Consider the following 26,156-nt stretch of genomic DNA (forward strand, 5'->3'; position numbering starts at 1 on the left):
TGTATTTGCATGTGATGAAAGTTAGAGTCATTCTCTACTGATAATTTTCTCCGATCTCTTGTGTGCTCACAAAATTGATTTTATTTGTAAGTTCTTGCAATGATACTATCAGACGCTTGAAACCATCTGTACAATACTCTTGGCCTTTCATCCTGGTGAACACACACGTTACCTACTACTGTTTGTCTCCCACCCTTAGTGCAATCGTATCCCTCAAGAGATCATACAAACTCCTCATTTGCATCAGCACCTTCTTCAAAAGCCCATTGGGAAGATCCTAAACTGTCCCAGGAGATCTTGAAAGTCCTATCATTAGGAGCTGTGTCTAATTCATACTTAAAAGCACCTTCATCTGATGGACTTAGGTCAGAGGGAGCCTCCATATAGTGCAGAGGGTGTGTTTGAGGTGCAGTATCCTCATCTGAAACCACCAGGTCTTTAAGTGAGTAGCGCCACACTGTGGTCTCCGGGTCAGGAGCTGGGACCCAGCCTGGGATCTCCTCCCTGATAGGATTATTGTCCTGGGATCTGGACTGAGTCCATGGATCCTTGCTGCCTGGTTTAATGTCAGACGCCCTTTCTATGTGAGTCTGGCCCAAGTCAGGGTCTGGAGAAGAAAGGTGAGCTTTTTCCGGGGGACCTTCCTGATTCTCAGCTCCCCACTGAATGGCCTGTAAGGTGTGGTCCTCCTCTTGATTCTCTAAGTCCTTCCTCAACCCAGAATCCTGGACCTCTGGGGCATCACTGGCTCTAACCCTCTCCTTACCATCGGTCTCGTCTTCACTCCCGCCTCTTGCATCTTCTGAATCTGTTGAACTTAGGGTAAACAAAGAACCTTCGTCGGAATCATAGTTGATGCCCAGCTCATGCGGAATGTTTGGAATTGGCTCCAGGTTAGGAGGCATGACCCACTGGGCACTGCCCTGCCGTGGGGGGCATGGAGGTGAGGATGGGTCTGAACCCTCTGCATCGCTGGCTGTGATTGTGCTACAATGAGGTGAAGATTCTAACCCAGCTCCACTCCTCCGGAGTCTCTGTTGCCTTGCACTGGGCAGATTCATGTAAATATGCTCTAGGGCAGCCTCAGGTGGGACCTGCGCGTCTTCTCTTGGCCCCCTTTCTCTGGTCCTGCTTGGGGCTTCATTCTGCATTAGCCCGGCAGAGAGAGGAGTGGCAGGTTCTTTGAAGAGGCCTGCTGGGTCAAATTCACTACAGTTGCTGGGGACTGAAGCCGAGACAGACTGCATCCTGCCAGGGACAGCAGATGGACAGTCTGGGAGAGACTCTTCCTGGGCCACCTTATCATAAATTGTTTCTACACTCCTGGCACTGTGCTCATGAGCCTCTGACATGATGGTGTTGGGACCCACTTGTCCTCCTAGAACCAAAGGGTCCGCGTTGTCCCTCGCAAGTGCATCCTGCTGTCTGCTTCCAATGCCATCGGGAACACCACTTGCTGGAACCCCACCTGGCTTCCTGTGCTGCCAGGGGTCACGTACATCTGGCCTTGGGTGCTGCCGAAAGCTCCCTGCGACTTCATCATAGAAGCCTTCGTTGGTATACACTAGGTCTGGAGGTGGCCTTTTGTGCCTGCTTCTCCCAGGCCATAGTCGCTCCAGGTAAGGCCTTGCCAAAGCCCCGAGGCCGAAAGCCAGGAAAAAAGTGATGAACACCGACAGGCACACGGCCAGAGAGAGGTCCGGGCACTCCGTGGAGCGAGGCTGGTCGTGCGCCAGATTGACAGCCCCAATTTCTCGCGGCCTGCGGTGGTGCAGCTCCAGTTCCCTCCTGGGACCTGCCAGGTCACTGGTCTGTGGTTCCTTTGCCAGGCGCTTGTGCATTTCTGCAGGTGTCCAGTGCAGGGACCTTTTGGGGGAGTTTTCGGTGGGATTCACATTCACAGGGGTCTCCCTGGGAATTCTACTTGGGGGAGTCCCCCAGCAAGCCTCCTCATTCCCTGCAAATAAGGGATAAAAACAGGTGTTGAGGAGCGGGGCACATTGTATAAGATGCAGCGATTCTGGAAGGTTCTTTGAATCCTCCATCATCCTCTTCTGGCTAAGCTTCAAGTATAATAGGGCGAGAGGCAGCTCCACTCACTGTTGCTTGCCAATACCATGCACATCTACACAGACAAAAAGATCATCTGTGAGGCCTGCTGGGCCTGACCTGAACATGCCAGGCCTAGTTGTCGTTTTAGAAAGTGACCCAGAGACCCTGGAACACTCCTTGGGATGACCTACCTCCCAAAAACAAATGAAAAAGAAAACTCCATTTTCCCCCAACTTAATTTTAACATTTAACCAAGAGAACCAATACTAGCAGGGAAGGGTTGGGAACCCAAGACTTCCCAAAGTATTGTAGCATATGCGAGCTTGCCAGAGTCAGAGGGGAAAAAAATCAAAGGAAAATAATTCTACAATTTTTAAGATTTTATCTTTTAGGAAGTACATTTATCTTGTATATGAATAGAACTATACTTTCAGAGGCTTAGCAAGCACTTAAAAGAATCATGCTGTGAAGCTGGAGAGATACCTCAGTAAGTACAAACATGTAGGACTCCAGGGTTAAAGCCTCTGCACTGCTGAAGCACCCCCGCCCCTCCCCCCAGTACTGCTAGGTATCTCTCCAAACCCTCTAAAAATAAGGTTTTGAGGTTTAGAAATTCTTTCTTTGATCAATTATTTGTTAAGCATTGGGATAAAAATATATAATATTCAGGAGACTGAGGGCAAGATTCTCTCCTTGTGAAGTTTCTGTTTTTGACCAAATCTAGTGTTTTCTGAGGTTTTGGAACTCAAGAGTTAAATAACTTTGTCCGTGTGAGGAAATCTTTTGTAAACTGAGAAAAACAGTCAGTCTCAAAGAGTTTGGTCTCAAACAGCTCAAAGAAGACTAATAGCCCATGACTGTCACTATCTAAAATGAGAAGAAATCTTCCTCATGTACCCCTACACCCCCAGTTGACACAGACCATTTCAGAGAGAAGAGGTACTTGATTTACCGATAGACCTGTTGCAAATTCCTTTCCACTTTTGCCTCCAGGACTCAGAAAGGACATTTTGAAAGAGAATCACGCTGCAGTCACACTGCCATTGGTTACCAGCCAAACCAATCTTCAGATGGGGCAGTTTCAGAGCAATGAGCATCATGGGTAGGATGGTGACCAATGCATTGTAGCTGAGATCTACAACCTGCTTGAGAAGAAACAAATTGAGAACTTTCTGTGAGGGAAGACAGGTATAGACAAAAGACAAGAAGTGCAGATATTGTTCACCTCACTCCAAAATCAGAATGAATTTTGCACTGGCTCAAATCTTACTCCTGACTCTGAAAGGCACTACTCTTGGTAAGCTCATGGGAGAGTAGAGGATGCTGGGGATCAAATTGTGGTTGATCACATGCAAGGCAAGTGAATTTTTAAAAGAATTTTAAACAAGATGGACTTAATTGGATCTGCAAATATTATAAATATTGTTCAAAGCACTTTCTGCTAAATCCTAAAACATTTCATTCTCACAAAGGTCAATTAAGAAAGGAATCGAGGGGCTGGAGAGATAGCATGGAGGTAAGGTGTTTGTCTTTCATGCAGGTGGTCATCGGTTCGAATCCCGGCACCCCATATGGTCCCTCGTGCCTGCCAGGAGCAATTTCTGAGCCTGGAGCCAGGAATAACCCCTGAGCACTGCCGGGTGTGACCCAAAAACCACAAAAGAAAAAAAAAAGAAAAGAAAAGAAAAGAAAGGAATCGAGGGGCCGGAGAGATAGCATGGAGGTAAGGCATTTGCCTTTCATGCAGAAGGTCGGTGGTTCAAATCCCAGCATCCCATATGGTCCCCTGAGCCTGCCAGGAGCGATTTCTAAGCATAGAGCCAGGAGTAACCACTGAGCGCTGCCGGGTGTTACACCCCCCCCCCTAAAAAAAAAATCCCAACAAAACAAAACAAAACAAAAAGAAAGGAATCGAGTTATCTCCACTTGACAGATGAGAAAACCAGGGCCTGGAAAGATGTCCATGTGGCTGGCCTAGGTTTAAATCCAAACAGCTGCTCTGGAGGCTGCCTTTCACCCTGCCTCGCAAGTGTCTCTATAACTAATGACAGATTTGGGTGGGGGCAGTCCAACAGAAAAGAGATAGTGGGAGGTTTCATCTATAATCATGCTAGTACAGCACTTTACTTGAACTGGGATCACCTCAGCTGTCTATGCTGATGCTTCTAACAGGAGAGCCTATAGTTACATGCAGTTCTGAATAGCAGACATGTAGCTAGTTTAAAAATGGGATATGTGGTACATGCTAAACATACACCAGGGACTGATATTTTAGTATGTGAAAGAACATGTAAAAATCCCTCATTAGGGGTCAGAGAGATAGCACAGAGGTAGGGCATTTGCCTTGCATGCAGCTGATCCAGGACAGATAGTGGTTCAAATCTTGGCATCACATATAGTCCCCCCCTGCCTGCCAGGAGCAATTTCTGAGTGCAGAGACAGGAGTAGCCCCTTAGTGTCGCAGGGCATGACCCCAAAAAACAAACAAAAAAATCTCTCTCATTGGTAATTTTACACTGACAGGAAGAGAAGAAGGTAACATTTGTACATATTGAGAAAAAAATATGATTAGTGCCCAAAAGATAGTACAAGGAAACTAAGGCACTAGCCTTGCATATCCTCAATTTTATATTTGGTACCATGTTTAGTCCCCCAAATACCACCAGAGGTGACTCCTAAATATAAAACCAGGAATAAGCCCTGAGCACCTCTGGGCATTATGCAACACATGTTTCTCCATATGTATTACTACAGTGGAATTCACCTGCTTCTATTTACTTGTCCCTGAAACACCTCACCTTTTGTAAGTGTGCACATTGCTTCTATTGAACCATGCCAGTCAGTCTTTTTAAAAAACAGCAGGTAAGTAAATAGTCAGTGCTGCACATATAAGAGCTGTTCTTATCAGGGGTGAGTGAAATTCCATGGGTTTAGAAGGACCACTGGCTGGCTTTTAGAGTACCCTATGGTCCTGCATTGCTTGACAATTCCACACTGACCAAGGAGCGTCATAGGAAAGTCCCCATGTGATCCAGATCACATAAATCCTTCAGGACCTTCAATTCCCTTGCAGCTTAGGGAAGAAAGCTTGCTAATGAATAAAAAGTAATTTCTTTTTTTTTTTTTTTGGGGGGGGGGTCACACCCAGCAGTGCTCAGGGGAAACTCCTGGCTCCATGCTCAGAAACTGCTCCTGACAGGCATGGGGGACCATATGGGAAGCCGGATTCGAACTGGTGACCTTCTGCATGAAAGGCAAACGCCTTACCTCCATGCTATCTCTCCGGTCCCAAGAAGTAATTTCTTAACAACTTAAGGGGAAATGTGGAATTGAGTCTAATTTGATGGAAATGAAGATATCAATTTTTGATATTAAGTATTCTTTTGGAGCAGAATTCATGTCTATTAAAGCCAGAGTAAACACTTCCACTCTTTTAGGAAAATCTTAAAAGGCTTAAATATATATATATATTTATAGTTGATACTACCAGACATGTAGAAGAGACTCTTTATTTTGTTTTGCTTTGGGAGCTTACTTAGTGATGCTCAGGGGTTACTGCTGGCTCTGCAGTAAGGAATCACTCCTAACGTTGCTCTCAGGGAACATATACAATGCTGGGGATCAAACCCGGGTTGAACATGTTCAAGGCAAGTGCCCTACTTGCTGCACTATTACTTTAGCCCAAATAAGAGAAAAATCTTTAGTAACTTGTCCATAAGTCCACATACTTAAAAATTATATAACCTGTAATTTTTTGAGGCTCTCAAAGGCTCCAGAATGAATTCTGAATATCTTGTTGCTGTTTAAATAGAGATTCTCCAGTTGACGGCAGTTATGGAAATCAAACAAAGCAATTTGGGAAATTTCATTGAATGACAGGTCCAAACTCTGTAATGACTTTAGTTTCCATAGTTCTGTTCAAATTAAGAAAGAGATTAATATATCAGCTGGTATTATTAATAATAAATAATAATAAATAAATATACATAAATAATAAACAATACTACAGTATTATTTGTAATTGTGGAAAACTGGATGCCACCCAAGTGATATTCAGTAGAGAAATGATCAAATAAACTATACTACTACATTCTATAAAATATTCTGCAATTTTACAAAGGAGTGGGTCTGGGCAACACAAAATAAACACGCAGGAAATTGTTAAGTTGCAGAAGTGTATAAGGTGTGATCTCAAAAGTATTGGAAAAAAAGAGCCAGATATGAATATATAAAAATATATTTATATTATATAATTTATATAGTATATATTTAAGTGAGCAGATAAAAAGAATGGGAAAGTGATGAACTATAGTTAGAAGTTACTTTTAGGAGTAGGATAGTAAAATAAATAACAAAACATTACTTTATTCCCAATCAAAAAATGGAGAGAACAAATGAACGAACACTTCCTCAAAGAAGAAATAAATAAAAATAGCCAAAAGAAAAAATAAAAATGCTCCACATCACTAATCATCAGGGAGATACAAATTAAAACAGTGATGAGGTACCATTTTATACCACAGAAATTGGCACACATCACAAAGAACAAGAACAATCAGTGCTGGCATGGATGTGGGGAAAAAGGAACTCTCATTCACTGCTGGTGGGAATGCCGTCTACTCCAGCCTTAATGAAAAACAATATGGAGATTCCTCAAAAAACTGGAAATTGAGTTCCCATATGATCCAGCTATACCACTCCTAGGGATATACCACAAGAACACAAATACACAATACAAAAAATGCCTTTTGCACACCTATATTTATTGCAGCACTATTTACAATAGCCAGAATCTGGAAACAACCCAGATGCCTAACAACACATGAGTTGCTAAAGAAGCTGTGGTACATACACACAATGGAATACTATGCAGCTGTCAGAAAAATGAAGCCATGGAATTTTTCTATACATGGATGGATATGAAACTATTATGCTGAGTGATATAAGTCGAAGGGAGAGAGACACAGAATAGTCTCACTCATCTGTGGGGTTTAAGAAAAATAAAAGACTGTATTGTAATAATACCTAGAGATAATAGAGATAAGGCCCATGATATGAAGCTTACCATAGAGAGTGGTGAATGCAGTTAGAGAAATAGCTACACTAACAACTATCATGACAATGATAGTGGTAAGAGAAGTAGAATGCTTGTTTCTATTACAGGAGGGGGTAGGGGAGGAATGTGATGGGAGTCACTGGTGGTGGAAAGGTTGCACTGTTGAAGAGGGGTGTGCTTTTCTATAACTGAAATCCAACTACAAACATTTGTAAAATGGTGCTTAAATAAAGATATTAGAAAAATATAAAATACACATCTTTAAAAAATAAAAATTATAAACAGAAAAAATTCTATATTATTGATTTACCATGGGCTTTCAATACTGTCAGACTTCAGAAGTATCACACTCTTTTATGTATATAAGTCCTTATCTCCTCTCCACAGTTTCACATGATTAAAATGATGTCTCTACACATCTTCTCCTCATCCTCTTCCATCTTTGGTAACCAGTATGTGTCTTAGAGTGCAGGGGATACTTTTGTTATGTTTATCTTGGGTTTTTTTTTTTGGGGGGGGGAAATCTATATTCTGCATATGAGTAAAATTGTGCACTAATTGTTTCTCATTTTATAACTTACTTTGTTTAGTGTGATTGCCTTAAATAGCATCCATGTCTTCAAGGACTCAGTTTCTAAAAAGATTTGGAGTACTACTCCATAGAATATGTATACCATAACTTCTTGATCAAGTGTAAGTGTCTCTACCTTTTTCTGTATTATTGGCTTTAAATGCTATTCTTCAGCCTTTCACTCTGATGCTATGTTTAATATCTTATATAAGCTATTTGATGCATAGTATAGGTGGATCATACTTTTTACCCATAAAACCACTCTATCTATTGATTAGTGAATTCAAACATTCATGTTTAGGATGTTTACTGACATATGAAGCTGAATTACTACTATATCATTTTTTCATTGTTTTATATAGAGTATCTGTTACCTAAGAGTTTCTGTCTGTCTTTTTCTCTGTATGATTTTCCTTGAGTGTTTCTTTCAAATTTCTCCAAGATTTCTTCTAAATGTCTCTTCTTGAGAATTCTGTTTCGTATTTACCATGAGATTTGAGTCAGTCTTTTTAACATTTTAGGTTTTAGCTGTACTCAGAGTTTATCCCTGACTATATACTCAGGGTTCATTCCTGGTGTGCTTGGGGGATCATAAGTGGTGCTAAGAATCAAACTTGAGTCAGCTCTGTGAAAGGCAAACACTCAGCCTACTGTACATCTCTCTGGCCTCTGGGTCTTTTTGCATCTAAAATAGTCTTTTTGTTGTGTGTGTTGCTATCAAATTGTTTCCTTTATATTAAACATATAGTATCCTATCTGTCTTTCCCTTTGATACATTACCTCACGACATTCTTATTTATGTTCTGATTTTATATTAAGATTTATCACCATGCTTAAGAATTTATGATTACAATTTCCCCATTTATTTGTTAAACCCGAACATTCCTTGCATGCAGAAATATATTATTTCTTGCATGCATGGTGGTGGTAAACACCATTCATTTTTGTTCAGTGGAAAGTCTTTCTTTGCTCCAGATTATTTGAATAATAGTATTGCAAGATAGAGTATTTTGGCTGAATTTTTTTATTTTATATAATTTCCACAATCTAGTCTTATAGAGTTTCTACTGAGAATTTTTGTTTGTCTTATTAGAGTCCCTCTGTTGGGGCTGGAGAAATAGCACATTAGGGCATTAACTTTGCACATGGCCAACCCAGGACGGATCCTGGCTCAATCCCCGGCATCCCATATGGTCCCCAAAACCTGCCAGGAGCGATTTCTGAACACAGACCCAGGAGTAACCCCTGAGCCCTGCCAGGTGTGCCCTCCCAAAAAGAATGTTTCTGTATGTTAAACATCCATCCCCCATAGTATTTAATATTTTGTTCTTTATCACTGACTTTGATAACATTAATGTGTTTTGATGTATGTCTTTTTATATTTAGAAATATATGTTATATCAGAATTTTTTAATATCCATGGTAACAGTAATTATTTTAAAATTTTGGTTTGATTCATAGACAGCTGTGTTCAGGACTTAGTACTTAGGGGGCCAATCCTGGTGGTGCTTGGGACACCATATGGGATGTCAGGGATCAAACCAGAGTCAGTCAAATGCAAGGCGTGAATTGCCTGCTATACTATCTTTCCAGCCCTCATAATAGTTGTTTTAAACTTGTGCTGTTAGACTCTCCATTTTTATGTCATTAAGATTAACTTTGGGGTGCATCACTGGAGACCTTCCTAAGCCCTGCATGCAGGGCCCTACCCACTCCGAGCACTGCCAGGGTGGCCTAAGTGATTCCAAGCACCAAAGAACTAGAACAGCACCAGTCCTCAAGACCTTGAATTGAGATGCAGCCCAGATGACCAAAAATCATCCAGAGGGGCTCTGAGCATCCTGAGCAGCATTTGGGATTTCCCAAACCCCAAAAGTTCATTTCTGGGGATTTTTTTTTTCCTTCTGCTGCTTGTTTCTTCCTCGTTCCTTTCTGTCCTTCCTTGCATTTTCATTTTGTCCAGAAGGAGGCACTGTGGTTCTGAAGTTGGAATTTTGTTCTTTTCTGCTCTCCATTCTGTTCTTCATGTCACCTTAGGTGTTAGGGAAAAGGAATCTGAATGACAGGGATTTCTGCATTTACTGCCCTGTAAGAGGAGAAACCAGAATATAAAATTCCCTGCTGTTCCTTTTTTCTTGTGGCCCAAGCCTTTCCTTGTCTGATTTCAATGTCTGCAGACCCAGATCCTTCCTGAAGGCCCCATTGTGGGTAGACTGTCCAGCCTGAACTTCCAATGATGGCATGACTCAGTTTGACTCCTCATGTCAGATCTCCTTCTGCTGGGTCTAACTAAGCAAAGCCATCAAGGCTTAACTCTTCAGTGCAGTGGGGACCAGAGTTGGCTGCCAGGAAGGGTCTGCTGAAATCACTGGGACTTTGTCTTGTCTGTTTGTCGCCTTGTTCACATGCATGGATGTTTCTCTTCCAAGAAGTAGCTATTTGATACCTTGGAGACTTGCAGATCTCAAAGTTCAGTTTCTTTCCTCCTGGCTTGGATTTCATAGAAACCCCCACCCTCCACTCCTTCCAAAGTCTGAACTTCCAACTTGTTTTGTAACCTGAGGCTCTGTGGTGGTTTAACTCTGATGGTAGGCCTTGGGCCTGGAGAGAGATCTCTCCCTGCTGCGTTGTGTCCACTAAGGTAGCCAGGCTTAAAGTCTATTCATCACAGTTTCTGGCTGCCGGATGAGTCTTTCTTTCCCTTCTTGGTAGCTAAAATCACTTGGATTCTGGAGTACCCTGTCCTCTAACCCCAACTGAGCCCCCTGCCTGGGGCACACAGTGGTGGTGGTGGCAGTGTTGCTAATTTAGTTCCATGGGTGAATTCTTTGAATTTCAAGTTTGAGTTCTTGTTTTGTGGCTATAGGCTTTCTTTGCAATACTTATTGATATTCCAACTATTTTTGAGGCATTTTTGTGTTTCCAGGCATTTTTATAGCTTTTAAAGGTAGTAAGTTAGAGCTAGGTTTTTCTTTTTTTTTTTTTAACTCAAAAATCATTTAATTCACTTATATCTCTGCCTTTATGTTTCTTCACTCTAGTCCAGAGCAACCAGGGGGCCAATTTGGCATTGAAAATAAAGGTTGAGAAGGAGGTGTCAGTCACAGCAATCTTCCAAATTTGCTTTTCCATATGCATCTTGCAAAGTGCCTGCATTTTTTTTTATATTTCCTTCTGTTCTGTTCTCACGTGTATAGTCTATGTCTTTAACTGACAACTCCATAACAAATCAGATCAATTCAGATACAGAAGAGCTCATTTCTTGCCAGCTGTCTGCAAGGTACTTTTGCGAAGACTGATTATACAGGCATGATGACATAAAGGAAATGGCTGTAGAGCTCTGCTATCTTTGGCTCATCCAGAGGTACAGAATAAGCAAGAGATCAAAAGGACAACTCAATCAAAACATCATGAGCCAGGCATTCGGTGCTGAGGACAAATTTAGCATAGAATCTTTGTGCCTGGTTGAGTGACAAGAACACAGACATGAAAAAGTGCTTCAGAGTGTTATACACCCACCATCCAGACTATAAAGTTAACTGTTGTCTGTCAGAATCACATCTTTGTGAACTCTTACAATACCTGGGTTATCACTTGCCTTCAGTAGACCAGAGGTCACAGAATCTGACCCGCACAAAATAAAGGTCAAAACAGAAAGCACAGAGCCACTGTTAAGGATTTGATAAGCAAACATACATTTCTAGATTCTTTTGAGGTGTTGGAAGTTTTACCAGGCACTAAAAAGTATCTGGAATTGAGCCAGGGCTTTAGCTAGGGTATGCATTTATAAAAGAAGATTTATTTGTATTCATGTCTCTATAACAATAGGAAAATACAAAGTAGGCTAAGAGGCCCTCTTGTTTAACAATAAAAGGGAGGTGGCTGTACTGATAGTAAGAGGGCACAAGGTATATACTTTCTTCTTTTTCTTTTTTGGTTTTTGGGTTATATCCGGTGGTGCTCAGAAGTTACTCCTGGCTTTGTCCTCAGAAGTCGCTCCTTGAAGGCTCAGAGGACCATATGGGATGCTGGGACTCGAACCAGGGTCCATCCTGTGTTGACCATGTGCAAGGCAAACACCTAACCTCTATGCTATCCCTGGTTCTACTTAATGAGCCTCACCAGGAGTGATCACTGAGCACAGAGCCAGGAATAAGCCCTCACTGCTGGATGTGAACCTGGAACCAAACAAAATAAAATAAAGGGAGAGAGCCAATTACTAGAGAGCCTAGTAATTTCTGCCATATAGGTTTGTAAAGATCCTTTGTTGAACTCCAGATCTCTACCTATTTCCTGGAGCACCTTGTTCTGTCCCATCCTAAATTCCCCACACCTCTTGCAGCACTATTCTGCCACTCCAGCCATAGGCACCCACCTAGATTTAAATGCTACTCATACCGTATTGAACTCATTTGCTAAATCATTCGAATGTAATCCCTGGGAAAAATATATTTCTTGGAGGAGAGAATGTCCCCTCAGACTTTAACATGGAAGCATGGGTTTGAGAGAAAAGTTAACCCTATTTGTTTGGTTCATGGAGAGATGTGAACTCATGGTCCTTGCAATATCCTGGTACTTAATTGCATCAAATTGAGGAGTTATTTGGAGTTGCTTAGAAAAGGAAGAAGGTACCTTATTTTGGCACGAATGGAAGACTTTCTGTTATAAAATTCCTATTTAATTGTGTACAATTTTTATGCTCTAAGGTCTAAGTGTTTCAAAAGCACCTCTTTGGGGTTGAGAGTTAGTGCAGTAAATGGGGCATTTGCCTTGCACATGGCCAACCTGGGTTGGATCTCCCACATCCCATATGGTCTCCCAGCACCACTGGGAGTGATACCTGAATGCAGTCAGTAATAACGTGAGCATAGCTGGGTGTGACCCACAAATAAATAATCAAGTCAGAACAACAATAACAAAGCACTTCCTTTAAACCTTTACAAGGATGCATGTGAGTTTGAGATGGAAGGGGTTAGTAACCATTTTGAAAATTACTAATTACAATTTGTCTAGTATCATGTAGATGGCTCTGTGGAGCAGTGATTAAAACCAAATCTGTTTATCTTTATTTAGCAAAGAAATACAGTATTAAAATTATTGACTACAGAAACTTAACAAGTATAGTTAAATTAGTCAAATGTGTTATTAAATTTAACAACATAAAAGCATGAAAGCATATTTGTTATTGGAAACAATGTAAGTCAAAGTCCATGATGCAATATTTTAAAAAGACTTTAAAAAATGTAATGCATTAGTGTCCTTTACTAATAAAAATATTTAAAAAATAGAAGCAAATAAAGGCAGTTCTTTATACAGAATTCACCAGCAATGCACTCACTAAAAGATAGTCTTATATAGTCTTGTAACATGAAGAAAAGTGATCTTCGGTGCTAGATCTCCCCAAAGAACACAAAGATTCCTGGAAGTGGTTGCTGAAGGTGTAAATGTTCTTTGCTTATTTAAACCATTGGAAGCAGAATGCCTGTAGGAAGAGCGGGAATGAACCATCTCTTGGCTCCAATACTATTTGTATATTTCCTTTTTATTCTTCTTGGTTTGTTTGGCTGCATTTTATTCCTCTTCTCAAAAAGTTAGATTTTGGGCTTTTAAAAAATGTTTGCTTTAAATTTATTTATGCTGTTAATTTCAATTTTCTCCATTTGATATAGGGTTACTTTGCTATTCTTATTTACTTTCTAGACAATTTTCTAAGAGAGAAACTTACATGATTTACTTTAAATAATCCTTCCTAAAAGTATGCTTTTAATACTGTCTTTTCCTCTCACAACTTTTTTTTTGCCACATTTCACAAACTTTAATAAATTATCTTGTGGGTTGGGGCAGGTTTGGGCCACACCCAGTAGTGCTCAGGCTTACTCCTGGGCTCTGTGTTCAGGGTTCATTCCTAGTGATGCTTGGGGGATTATATATGGTGCCAGTAATTGAACCCAGATTGGTTGCATGCAAGGCAAATGCCCTACCAATTGTACTATTCTGCAAACCTAGTTTATCTTTTCATTTAGCTTCAAATATTTAAAAATTTCCTTATGATATAAGCATTGGTTAGAAATGTGTTGTTTATTTTCTAGATATCTTAGTTTTTTCATCCTTCTTTTGTTGGTTTCTGTTTTAATTTGTTGTAATCTGAGAATATTCCTTGTATGATTTTTTTTTTTTGGGTTTTTGGGTCTCACCTGGCAGTGCTTAGGGGTTACTCCTGGCTCCATGCTCAGAAGTTGCTCCTGGCAAACACGGGGGACCATATGGGACGCCGGGATTTGAACCGATGACCTTCTGCGTGAGAGGCAAACGCCTTACCTCCATGCTATCTCTCCGGCCCCTCCTTGTATGATTTGTATTCTTTCAAGTTTGCTAGGATACCCCATAATATGGTCTTTTTGTTTTGTTTTGTTTTTCGGGCCACACCCATTTAATGCTCAGGGGTTACTCCTGGCTAAGCACTCAGAAATTGCCCCTGGCTTGGGGGGACCATATGGGACACCCGGGGATCGAACCGCGGTCGCGATCTTTCCTTGGCTAGCGCTTGCAAGGCAGACACCTTACCTCTAGTGCCACCTCTCCGGCCCCCCATAATATGGTCTTGAGGTAAAAGAAATAGGATAAGTATTAAGGTGTTTGTTTGCATATGACTAACCCTGGTTCAGTCCCTGGCACTATATACAGTCCCCTTACCATGAGTCATGAGCAAAGTCATGAGTAAACTCTGAGCACCTCTGGGTGGGGACCCAAACTAAACAAAAAAGTCTCTCTTGGAATATGATTTTCATAAGCTAGAGGGGAAAATGTATATTCAATAGTTATTGGAGTATCATGACTGTAAATACATTGATTAATGACTTACTTGAGTGAATTCCATACTTATTGATTTGCTGACTGCTTGTCTAATTGACAAAACAGTGTTAAACTCTCTAAATGAGAGTAGGAGATTTGACTCTTTTTAGTTGTTATTTTTCTCTCTTCATGGTTTTGATTCTGTGTGTAGGCCACACTTGGTGGTGCTCAGATCTTACTCATGGCTCTGTGCTCAGGGATCACTATTGGTGGGCTTGGGAGACCGTATGAGAAGATAGGGATCACATACAAGGATGGTCACATACAAGGCAAGGGCCTTCCTTCAGCATGGCCCTACATACTATACTATGGCTCTGACCCCTTTTCTTTACATTTCAATTTTATTATATGAATTTAATATTTAGAACTATTTCTTCTTCAAAGAACTAACAGCTTTTATTATTTTATAATGCCTTTATCATCCCTAATTATTTTTCTACACAGAAGTCTCCTTTTCTGAAATTAATATAGCCACTCTATCTTTCACTTGATTAGTGTTTAATTATTTATCTTTACTCATTTCTTAGTTAGTATCATTACTTATCATAGACAAAAAGGCTATGAGTCCATGGACAGCTAAATGCCACTCAATGGAATTTTACTGAAAATAAGGAGAAATAAATATTTTTTACTCCTGATGGTGCTTGAGGAACCACATGCTGAGAACTGAGCCTGGAGCTTCTACATGTGACACATGTGCTGTGGTCTTGAACTGTCCCCCAACCCAGAAATACATTTTTAAGATGTTCACTTTTAGGGGTGAAATCTCAAAATAATTATGCTGAAAAAAATGCATCCATAATAAAATGATATATTTGTGACCAAGGGTATTGCTCAGTGTTAGAGTGTTTATCTTATATGGAAGAGATCCTGGGTTGGATCCCCTGGCATCAACCCAACTCTGTATTATATGCTTGTGTTTATATAAAATAATATAAAATGCAAATGAATCTACATAACTGAAAGGAGATATGGAAGAAGGGGAAAAGAGATGGGAGGAATATAAAGGTACCTGAGGGAGATGGGGCATCTTTAGGGGTTATGAATAGTTAATTATCATTGTTTCAACACCAATCCTTATTTATTTATTTATTTATTTATTTATTTTGGTTTTTGGGCCACACCCATTTGACGCTCAGGGGTTACTCCTGGCTATGCACCCAGAAATTACCTTCCCGGCCCCCCAATCCTTATTTTTTATATAAATTCTTTATTTAAGCACCATGATTACAAACATGATTGTAGTTGGGTTTCAGTCATAAACAGAACACTACCCCTTTCACCAGTGCAACATTCCCACCACTAATGCCACCCCCCTTCCTCCTTCCCATCCCCTGCCTGTATTCAAGATAGGCATTTTACTACACTTACTTTTTTTTTTTTAAGTTTAGTAAGCTGTTTTTTTTTCTTTCTTAAAGGATAAGTGTTTAAAAAAATACAGTAGTAACGGTGTGAGAGTGGCAATCACCATTGTTTGCATAGGCCCAGCAAAATATGAGGAAAACGGAAAGAAAAATCCTTGGCCTAAATACAAGGAGGCCTCACCCCTGAAGTTTTCTGGCATGAGACCGATGCTTGATAGTGGTAAGTGACCTCATGGGTAGTATGATTCAGAGTGAGAGAAGTGATGAAGGTTCAGCAGAGAGGAGCTAGTGAGAGACCTCCAGAAGTATGAGTACTAGATGCAAGATTATTGATGAGTCATTTGGACATCAGATAAACTTTGAACATTAGGAGGGAGAGAGTGAAAATCACCTTCAGTTATGAAATAAAGGAAGTAGTCGAACAGAGACAGGTTCTAACTCTGACATAGAACTAATGTTTGCATTCTCTCTAGTTAAAGATAAAGACCTTGAGGCCTTTAATAATTAAGTGACATGTTTCTGTTCAATAAGCAATAGGATAATACATTAGATATCTAAGAGAAAACTTAAAAGGGTAAATATGACAGGAACTAGAGATAATCTAGAATGTTGAAGGGGGTGGGCAGTGGATTTTAAATGCAGGTTTTCAGGATATTCTCTTATTTGACTTATTCCCTTTATAATATCAAACAAAAATCACTAAGAAATTCGACTTTTTCTACACTTGGCAGTTAGATTGTAAGATTTAATGACTCCTACCAAATGGAAGATTTCCCTCTTTTCTATTTTGTATAATGTACTTTTTATTAAGTTACATTTTATTAAAAGAACTGGTAGGATCCTAAGAATTACCTTTAAGTTTAAATGCTCTCAAGATAAAATTTAGAAATGAACTCAATTTTATACAGAAGAGTGAATATATAAATTTTTTATATTTGATTCTATTTATATAAATTTTAATATTGTAAAGGTAAACATTTATAATACTTGATTGCATTTTTCAATGGAAGAAAAAAATCTCTTTTATTTTTTTATTTTGGACCACTTTCTGGTGGCCTGGGGGGACCATATAGGATACTGGAGATTGAAACAGGGTCTGCCACATGCTAGGCAAGTGTCTTACTGACTGCACTCTCTTTCCAGTCCCAATCTGATAACTGTATAAAGTAGTGGTATTCAGGGACATCAAGTTCCAATAGGATTAAGAATTAGAATAGTGGAATGAGAGCAGTAATACAGCTGGTAGGACATTAGCTTTCATGAAGCCATTTGAGGTTCAATCCATGGCATTCCATATGGTTCCCATGCAATACCAGGAATAATTCCTGAGTGTAGGCAGAGCCAAGAGTAACCCCTGAGTACTACTGAGTGCGGCCCCAAAACAAAATTAAAATAGGACTAGAGAGATAGAACCCAGATTAAGACACTTGCCTTGCACACAGATGATCATGGCTTGAATCCTAACACCATGCTTATGGTCTCCGTGAACACCATCAGAAACGATCCTTGATCACAGAGCCAGGAATAGCCTCTGAAGAGTTCTAACCCACCCCCCTCCAAAGAATTGGAACAAAGATTACCAAATCATAAAGAAGATGTTGGATTGGGAGATAAGTTTATTTTTTCATGTGGATTGTTTTGGGAGGGTGTGGGATTCCTATGTGGTGCTCAGGAAGATTTTCAGAAGCTGGGCTTGTGGTTCAATGTGAAGGCCTTGAGTATAGCAGTGCAGATTCTGAATATATCTGGGCTACCCCTGAATTGATGGGTGCCATCAGGGTCACACCCAGAGGTGCTAGGAGAGCATGTGGGGCCAGAGATCTGGCCAAGGTTAATTGCATGAAGTGTACTTTAACCTTCTATCTTAACTTTAACTTGCACATTAACTTCTATCTCCTTGACACCAATGTGGTAAAATTTAGATAGGAGTGCTCAAAACCTTGCCCCGTAGCTTAGTGACAGACCTTTATTTATTACTTTAGAACTTGAACTGGTTTTTCTAACATTGTTTACTGGTATTTCATAATTCAGTAGCAATTACAATGAAATGTTTCATTACTTAAAAATGAAAAATATAGGACAAGACCAGGAGCTCTTCACGCTGTGACCAAAGAGTAACAGACCTCAGGATGCGGCAGCCGCTCAGGGAGCAGCTGTTTGTTCTGCAGGGCTACATGTGCTGCCCTTCTCACATATCCACCCCTGCCTGAAAACCTGCTCTGCTCTCTCTAGACATCCCAGAGTGAAGGATGATGAAAACTGCACGCAGGGTGGGTGACTTAAATAAAACTTTATTTACACTTCAAAAAAAATATATATATAGGGGCCGGCGAGGTTGGCGCTAGAGGTAAGGTGTCTGCCTTGCAAGCGCTAGCCAAGGAAAGATCGCGACCGCGGTTCGATCCCCCAAGCCAGGGGCAATTTCTGAGCGCTTAGCCAGGAGTAACCCCTGAGCATCAAACGGGTGTGGCCCGAAAAACAAAAACAATCAAACAAACAAACAAACAAACAAACAAAAAATGCAAAAATATAGAGGCCAGAGTGATCGTGCAGCAGTAGGGCATTCGCTTTGCACGTGGCTGACTCAGGACGGACCTCTGGTTCAATCCCCAGCGTCTCTTATGGTCCCCTGAGCCAGGAGTGATTTCTGAGCACATAGTCAGGAGTAACCCATGAGTATCATTGTGTGTGCCCCCCCCCCAAAAAAAAAGAGTTTTGTTATTTTTGTTTGGGACCACACTTAGCTGTGTCAGGGCTTACTCCTGTTCTTGTGCATAGGGATCACTCCACGAGATGCAGGAGTTTGGGGGACCATATGAGGTGCCAGAGATTAAACCTGGGTTAGCTACCTGCAAGACAAATACCCTACTTACTGTACTGTCTCTCCAGCTCCTACTTTTGTTTTATAATTTACTTTTTTGTCTTTTTTTGTTTTGTTTTTTAAAAACCTGCTTCAGAAATGAAGTATTATTTCATCCCATTTCTAACATATTCATATTTTGGCTTCTGGAGTTTAGTGCATTAATACAAACTTGTTACATCTGGTTTGTCAACCTATCTGAAATCCTAGTCAGACATGTGCTCTGAGCATTTCCAGGCATTCATTGAGTAGGCTTATAATACGTTATTTGAAGAAGGTGGAAGAGTGTAACTGGAGACCAATCCTATTTTAAAATAAATTCTCCTTTCCCCATTATTGCCACTGTACTGGAAATATGAGGAAAAGTACCATAAAAATATTAAGGATAAATCACGATGGCTTCTGTTTTGCAGATTTCATTAACTACTACCATCTCTGGGTATTTTACCAACATGAAGCCTTTTGGTAATATCACAACCGACAATGACAATGGGATCAGCTGATGTTGGGTTTGTATTGATTTCGGAGGAGCACACTGGAATGTCCAGGGAATTCTCCTTGTTTCTGCTCTCAGATATCACTCCTGGAGGTGCTCAGAGAATCAGGGGTTGAAACTGGAGCAGCAACTTGTAAAGAAAGTGTCCTACTATACTATTGCTCCTGCTCTGATGACAATTCTTTACCTTGCAAAGGAAAATTTTCATGGGTTAAATAACATGCTCTATAAACAGTCATAGTCAACATCTTAAAATGTGAGATATGGTTTCTGAATATACAAGGTCAGTTGCTGAATTGCTGCTTTCTGAGATATCTCTTATTTATTAATTTAGATGAATACAAGTACCTACACAAATAGACACAATAGCTTTTCTATTTGTGATTTATTCTACTTATAATCTAGGAGTCCCATCTCCAGCCAACATTCTATCTCCTGCCCACATTAACTTTGTTTGTTTTGTTTTGTTTTTGGACCACACTCGGTGACTCTCAGGGGTTACTCCTTGCTATGTGCTCAGAAATTGCTACTGGCTCGGGGGATCATATGGTACGCAGGGGATCAAACCCAGGTCCAACCTGGGTCAGCCGCGTGCAAGGCAAGTGCCCTACAGCTGTGCTATCACGCCGGCCCCCACATTAATTATTTTATTTTTAATTTCGTTATTGGGGCTTTTCTTGTTTCTGTGCTCAGGAGTGAGTGACCCCTGGTGGTGGTGTGAGAAGGTGGGGTCAGCACATGTAGGAAGGTCTCCCAAATGACCATTTTGTTTCTTTTGATTTATTTTGGTGCCAAACCTGCCAGAGCTAGGACTTACTCATGGACTTGCATTTCAGAATCACTCCTGACTGGGTTTGGGGGACTATATAAGATGCCAGGGATTGAACCTTAGTCAGCCTATCTTCTGCTGTACGATCTCTGTAATTCCCATGAAGATTTGAAAAGATAATCTGACATTTAGACAAAGTCTATTAATTTTTTCTAAATACACTGTCATTCATAATTTGTGCTAGGAGAATAGTAATAACTAATATTTGGAACATATTTAAAGTATTTTAATCTATTTTAATATTACTACTGATTAGGCCCAATTCCGGGATAAGATAAATTCTTGAGATAAATTTTTTCTGTAATCCTCCTACCAATCTTTTAAGCCTTACAGCACCCACATAATACTTTTGAAGAGGCGCAGAATAAAAGAATCCAAAAGGAATGAAGGGAGAGTCAGAGGAGGAGATGGGATGGGCTTCAGAGTCAAAGTTACCTAGCCCAAAAGACAGAATCATGAAATAGGAGGAGATTCAAGGGGGCACTTGAGCTGGTAAAAATGGAAAGTGAATGATGATTGCGGAGAATAATTAAAACTGTACAATGCTCAGGAAGGGAGAGATCGTGTGATATCCAGTTAAACTCTAGGCTGGTATTGGGCATTACCTTGTATGCCCTTTGTTAAAATCCCCACGGAATCGCACATATAGGAGATTTTAACATCTTTGTTTTGTTTTGTTTTGTTTTGTTTTTTTCGGGCCACACCTGTTTGATGCTCAGGGGTTACTCCTGGCTAAGCGCTCAGAAATTGCCCCTGGCTTGGGGGGACCATATGGGATGCCCGGGGATCGAACCGTGCTCCTTCCTTGGCTAGCGCTTGCAAGGCAGACACCTTAAAGCGCCACCTCGCCGGCCCCAGGAGATTTGCATTTCATTTCTTGCTATGCCATTTTGCAAGTTTCACATTCTCCCTGCTATTTTAGGAGGTAGAAGTGTAACTTGAAAAAGCAAGATGGGGCTGGATCTGCATTTTCCTGGGGCATCTGGTGCTTCAATGGAACTGGATTCTCGCAGGGGTCTCAAACTCAATTTATCTGGGGGCCGCAGGAGGCAAAGTCGGGGTGATCCTTGAGTGCAAAGTCAGTAGTAAGCCTTGAACATTGGGGGGTGTGACCCCATGCAACTAAAACAAAACAAATAAAGATTCCTCTAGGGTAGGGTCACAAAATGTACGGAGGGCCGCAAACGGCCCTCGGGCCGCGAATTTGAGACCCCTGCTAGAGAGTTTATTTGCTTTCCGGTGATAATGCTCAGCATTTCTTTCTTTATTCTTGAAGTGGGATAATACTTTGGAGTGGAGGTAGGGGAGGGACTGGGGCAGGTAGAAAGCAGAGGATGCAACTTTCTGATTTGTTTCCCAAATTTCCCTGAACCTTGAGAAGAAAGGAATTTATTGATCTGGCAAAAATGTGAGACAAAAGGGTCAATTACTTCCAAGCTGAAAAAGCTGAAAAATAAATGATTTGGTTAGCAGGGTGAAAAATGAAAAGCACACACATATACATATGCAATATACAGACCGACACACACACACACACACACACATATATATATATATATGTATATATATATGTATATATATATATACATAATCAATACACAATGCTCTCTTAGAATGTTAGATTCTGGAGTCTTAGAGTATTAGAATCTGGGGCCAGAGAGATAGGACAGTGGGTAGGGTGCTCAGGGATTTTTTTTCAACAGTTAACCAGGGTTTGATCCTTGGAACCCCATATGGTTTCCTGAGCATTATCAGGACTGATACTTAAGCAAAGGGTCAGGTGTAAACCTTGAGCATCTCCAGATGTTGCCCAAAACAAAAAAATTAAAAAGGGTATAAGAATCAAGAAAAAAGCAGTGGAAAGAATGAAGAAAAGACCATAAAAATAGCTCTATCCTTCACTTTCACCTTACTCTTGTGGAATAGGGGCTCAGAACCAGAAATTAAGTTGTTATTGACAAGAGATTTATCTCTAGTACAATTGAGTTTTTTTGTGTAGAGATTCACATTTATAAAATTAGTTATATCATGAGTACATGTAGCTTAATGTTCATTAAGGAGTTAGAGCAAGCATAAAGAAAATAATGTGGTTTGATCAAACTATGTATAACCTATGTATGTATGTGAACCATTCAACTACTTAAAATATTATTTATGGTGCCAGAGAGATAGTACAGATATTAATGTACTTATTTGTCTTGTACTCAGCAGACCCTCGTTTGATTCCTGAAACCATATATGGTCTCTTGAATAAACAGAGTCAGGAAATGATCCCTAAGCTAAAGTCAGGAGTGATCCCAGAGCACTTCTGGGTGTGGACCCAAACTCAAAACAACAATAAAATGTTATTTATAAAATGATTTTTTAAAATGATATGAAGTTGCTCAGAGTAAGTGAAAATATAAGATTATAGAAAAATAAATTTTGAAAAAAATATACAGTCATATAAAGATTAAGTTTAAAGAGGGGACTGGAGAGATAATACGGGAAAGCTGTGGATTATGAATGTAATATATTTTTCTAAACAAAACATTAGTAGCCAGGGCCAATACCAGTCATCACATCTAGTCCCCAGGAGTGGTCCCAGAGCACAATGCTAGGAGTAAGACTTGAGCATAATCATATGTGGCTGTACCCAGAAACCAAAATAACAATAATGCTAATACTAATACTAATAAATGAAACACTGATGGTCAGAGATATATATGTATAGTGGTAAAGGCACTTTCTTTGCATACTTCTGACCCCATTTCAAACCTTGGTACCATATGGTCCCCAAAGCACTGCTGAGTATGGTCCAACACCCCCTCAAAAAATAAAAACAAACAACTCAAGAAACATGGGTAGATTATTTAAGGAACTCCCATATATTGATTATTAAATGTCATGCAGAATAAGAATTTATTATAGAAGAATAATTGAATAATTAGAAACTAGGGTGAAGAATTATGATATTGACTAATGATACCACTTTAGTCCCAATAATATGAACATATTTATAGTCTAGATATAAACTAGGTAACAAAATTCTAAGGACATATATAGGACATCTTTATTCTAAGAACATAAATATTAAATATTGCAACATTTAATTAGAACTATTTTAAATATTAAAAGCATTGCATCAGTTATTTCCAGTGTTTATATTTATTAACAAATATATGATAATAAAAATAGGTTATTTAAAAGCATGTGTTAAGCATTTAAGTATCAAGCATTTAAGTACTTTCTAGCATCCCCCAACAAATATATATATATAAATATGAATATACATGATAGTAGTCAGAGATTAAATTGCATCGACTAAATTCCAGTGATAAATTCACTTCCTTTACTGTATATGCTATACACAAATTACTTTACTTTCAGCAGTTTCCACAAAATGAAAAAGTTGTGGAATTTTTATTTTTTAGTCATGGAATTCTTATTTATGTAAAACAGTAAAACTATGTTCACTGCTTCTTGGTCTATTATATCTTTTAAAGTTGTACTTACCCTTGGGAATGCCACTGAGTTTATTTCTCTGAAGAATCAGTACTTTTAGAGATGGAAACCCATTTCTCCAGATGCTTCTGTGATGCTTCACCCTTGAGGATACAGGTTTTGATAAATCCAGGGAGATGGAGTGAATAGCATTGTTGCTGAGGTTTAATATTTCCAAAGCATGTAAATGAACCAGGGGGGATAAGGTTATTTTAAATATGGAATTGTTCCTGAGGTCCAGATGCTTTCTATTTTGTTCTTTCTTTTCCAGGAGAGATTGTAAGAGAATCCTGAAGAAATTGGAACTTATATTTATGGAGTTTTCTTTCTGTGATATGTTCACAGGTACATTACGCTTTCCAGCAAAATAACAATTTGTCCGAGGATATCCATTCCACTGGCACTCAGAATTGAGGAAAATGCTGCTTTTTCTCAATGGAGTTGTCATTGTCCCGGAAAAATTAACACCTACGATCATGATAATGACTCTGACACAAAGGTTTTTCATAATGCCTGGAGAAGGAAAATGAATACTCTTATTCAAAATAACTTAAGTGAACTACAACAAACAAAATCTAAGTGAAGATTTAAGGAAGTTAACTTGATTGCCAATTTGGGTGGGTGATATATATATATATTTTAGAATTGAGGGATTAAAAAAAGAGCTGCATAATAAATAGTATAAATTGCATTTCTTTTATATCTTAAAGAACCACCCCACCCCCTGATTATTTTTAGAAAATGCATTTAGATCTCACCTCAGTCTGCTTTTCAGAATCATTCAGCCTGTAGTCTGCTCTTGCCAGAGGAAAACCTACCAATATTTGAACTTCTTCCTGGTCAGTAGCACTGAGCAAAGTCTAGCACACTTATCTAAAGTACTAGAATCAGCTATGTAATTTATTACAGGAACCAAAACCATTCAGCTACTCTAAACAAATTCTGCAACTGTAGTATAGAGTGTCCATTTCAACAGAGAGACTATTGGCCTATTTTTAAAAATAAGACTGGAAGAACTACATGCATTGTCTTCATTTCTTCAAAATTTTTTGAAATTGTTAATGTATGCATCATAAATAAAATGAATAAAAAGAATGCTTTGCCTCAGAGACATGAAGATATGATGATCTATAGAAATGTCCTTTCTACCAATGACATATTTTTAAAGGTGAGAATGGAGAGTTTGTACCACACCTGGAGGTGAGTGGTAGGGGCTACTTTAACTCCTGGCAATGATTAAGGGACCATAGGGAATTCTGGAGATCTATCTGGGGTTCAGGCACATGCAAGGCAAGCTCCTTAACTCTCTAGTCCTCTACCAGAGATTCTTGAAGATTATAATTTCTAGGGTCAGAGAAATAGTGCAGGAGGTAAAAATGTAACTCTTGCATGCAGCTAGGTTGAACCCCAGCACCTTATATGGGCTGAACACAGCTGGGAATAGCTCCTGATCACAGCTGGGTATGGCTTTACTTTTCCCACTCCCTCAATTCTATACATCTCAGTATCTATCTATCATCTATCTATCAATCAATCAATCTATCAGATATAAGAAAATGTTAAAAGAAATGTGAATAATTAATACTTTGCATTCCATTAAAAACAAATGACAAGAGCATGGATAGTTTGAAGGGGGAGTGCATAGCCTGGCACCCAAACCACAGCACCTTCTCAGCACCACTGGCTGTCTGTTACCTGAGGTGCCTACAGCTCCACTGGGGTGGCCCAAACAAACAGTATATTCACAAATAACCACTTTATTCAGCACTTATGTACATAAAAGAGTCCTCTTGGGTACCACTTTAGTCCCAATCAACTGGGTATCAGTCATGAAAACTACTGTTTTCTTGCCACTGCCTTTGGATTTATAGACTTGGTCAATCCCATACTAATCCAAGAGTATTTTCTCCATACTGTAATTTTCCTCATATATAACTACCTCTTCAAAAATCCTCAAAGGGTTATATACTCCAAATATCTTAGTATTTGGTATTGACAGTTTTATATGAACTAGCTCTCTTCAAGGCTACTGTGGTTAAGTTCCTATGGAATTGGCTGTGGTTTGGGAATAGGATATCTATGGCTTCTCACATAATTTTTTTTTTTTTTGGTTTTTGGGCCACACCCGGCGTTGCTCAGGGGTTACTCCTGGCTTTCTGCTCAGAAATAGCCCCTGGCAGGCACGGGGGACCATGTAGGACACCGGGATTCGAACCAACCACCTTTGGTCCTGGATCGGCTGCTTGCAAGGCAAACGCCGCTGTGCTATCTCTCCGGGCCCTTCTCACATATTAACTTTGAGTTTATTCTCAGTTCCAATCTCTCCTCACTTTAAATTCCACATATGTTCGAGATTCACCTAATTCTGTGACTTGAAGACTATGTTTCTATTTTCAGCCCCACTTTGGCCTAGTCTTGAGAAAAATATCAATATTTGAGTAAAAATCTGAATCTATGTGCATTCCTAACATTCAGCTTGGCAAACAAATAACAAAACAAAAACAAAAAAACAATCCACCAATGCTCTCCTTGCCTTTTTTTTTTTTAATTTACTTCAGTTTTTGGGTCACACCTGGAGAAGCTCTGGACTCAG

The 26,156-nt window shown here is 39.7% G+C and overlaps 2 protein-coding genes across 2 annotated transcripts in view; both read right to left on the minus strand.

Moving 5' to 3' along the window:
• OCIAD2 (OCIA domain containing 2) overlaps positions 1–26,156 on the minus strand; it is a 945,756-nt gene that overhangs the window by 302,462 nt on the left and 617,138 nt on the right. The gene's annotated exons all lie outside the window — the stretch shown is intronic.
• Positions 222–24,071, minus strand: LRRC66 (leucine rich repeat containing 66). Its single transcript, XM_049789834.1, has 4 exons — positions 23,576–24,071; positions 5,797–5,966; positions 3,005–3,194; positions 222–1,957 (listed from the first exon to the last, which is right to left on the minus strand). Exons 1-4 carry the CDS (start codon positions 24,069–24,071, stop codon positions 222–224), a joined length of 2,592 nt encoding a protein of 863 aa, XP_049645791.1.

This window comes from Suncus etruscus, chromosome 16, assembly GCF_024139225.1.
Source record: "Suncus etruscus isolate mSunEtr1 chromosome 16, mSunEtr1.pri.cur, whole genome shotgun sequence".
Lineage (NCBI taxonomy): Eukaryota > Metazoa > Chordata > Mammalia > Eulipotyphla > Soricidae > Suncus > Suncus etruscus.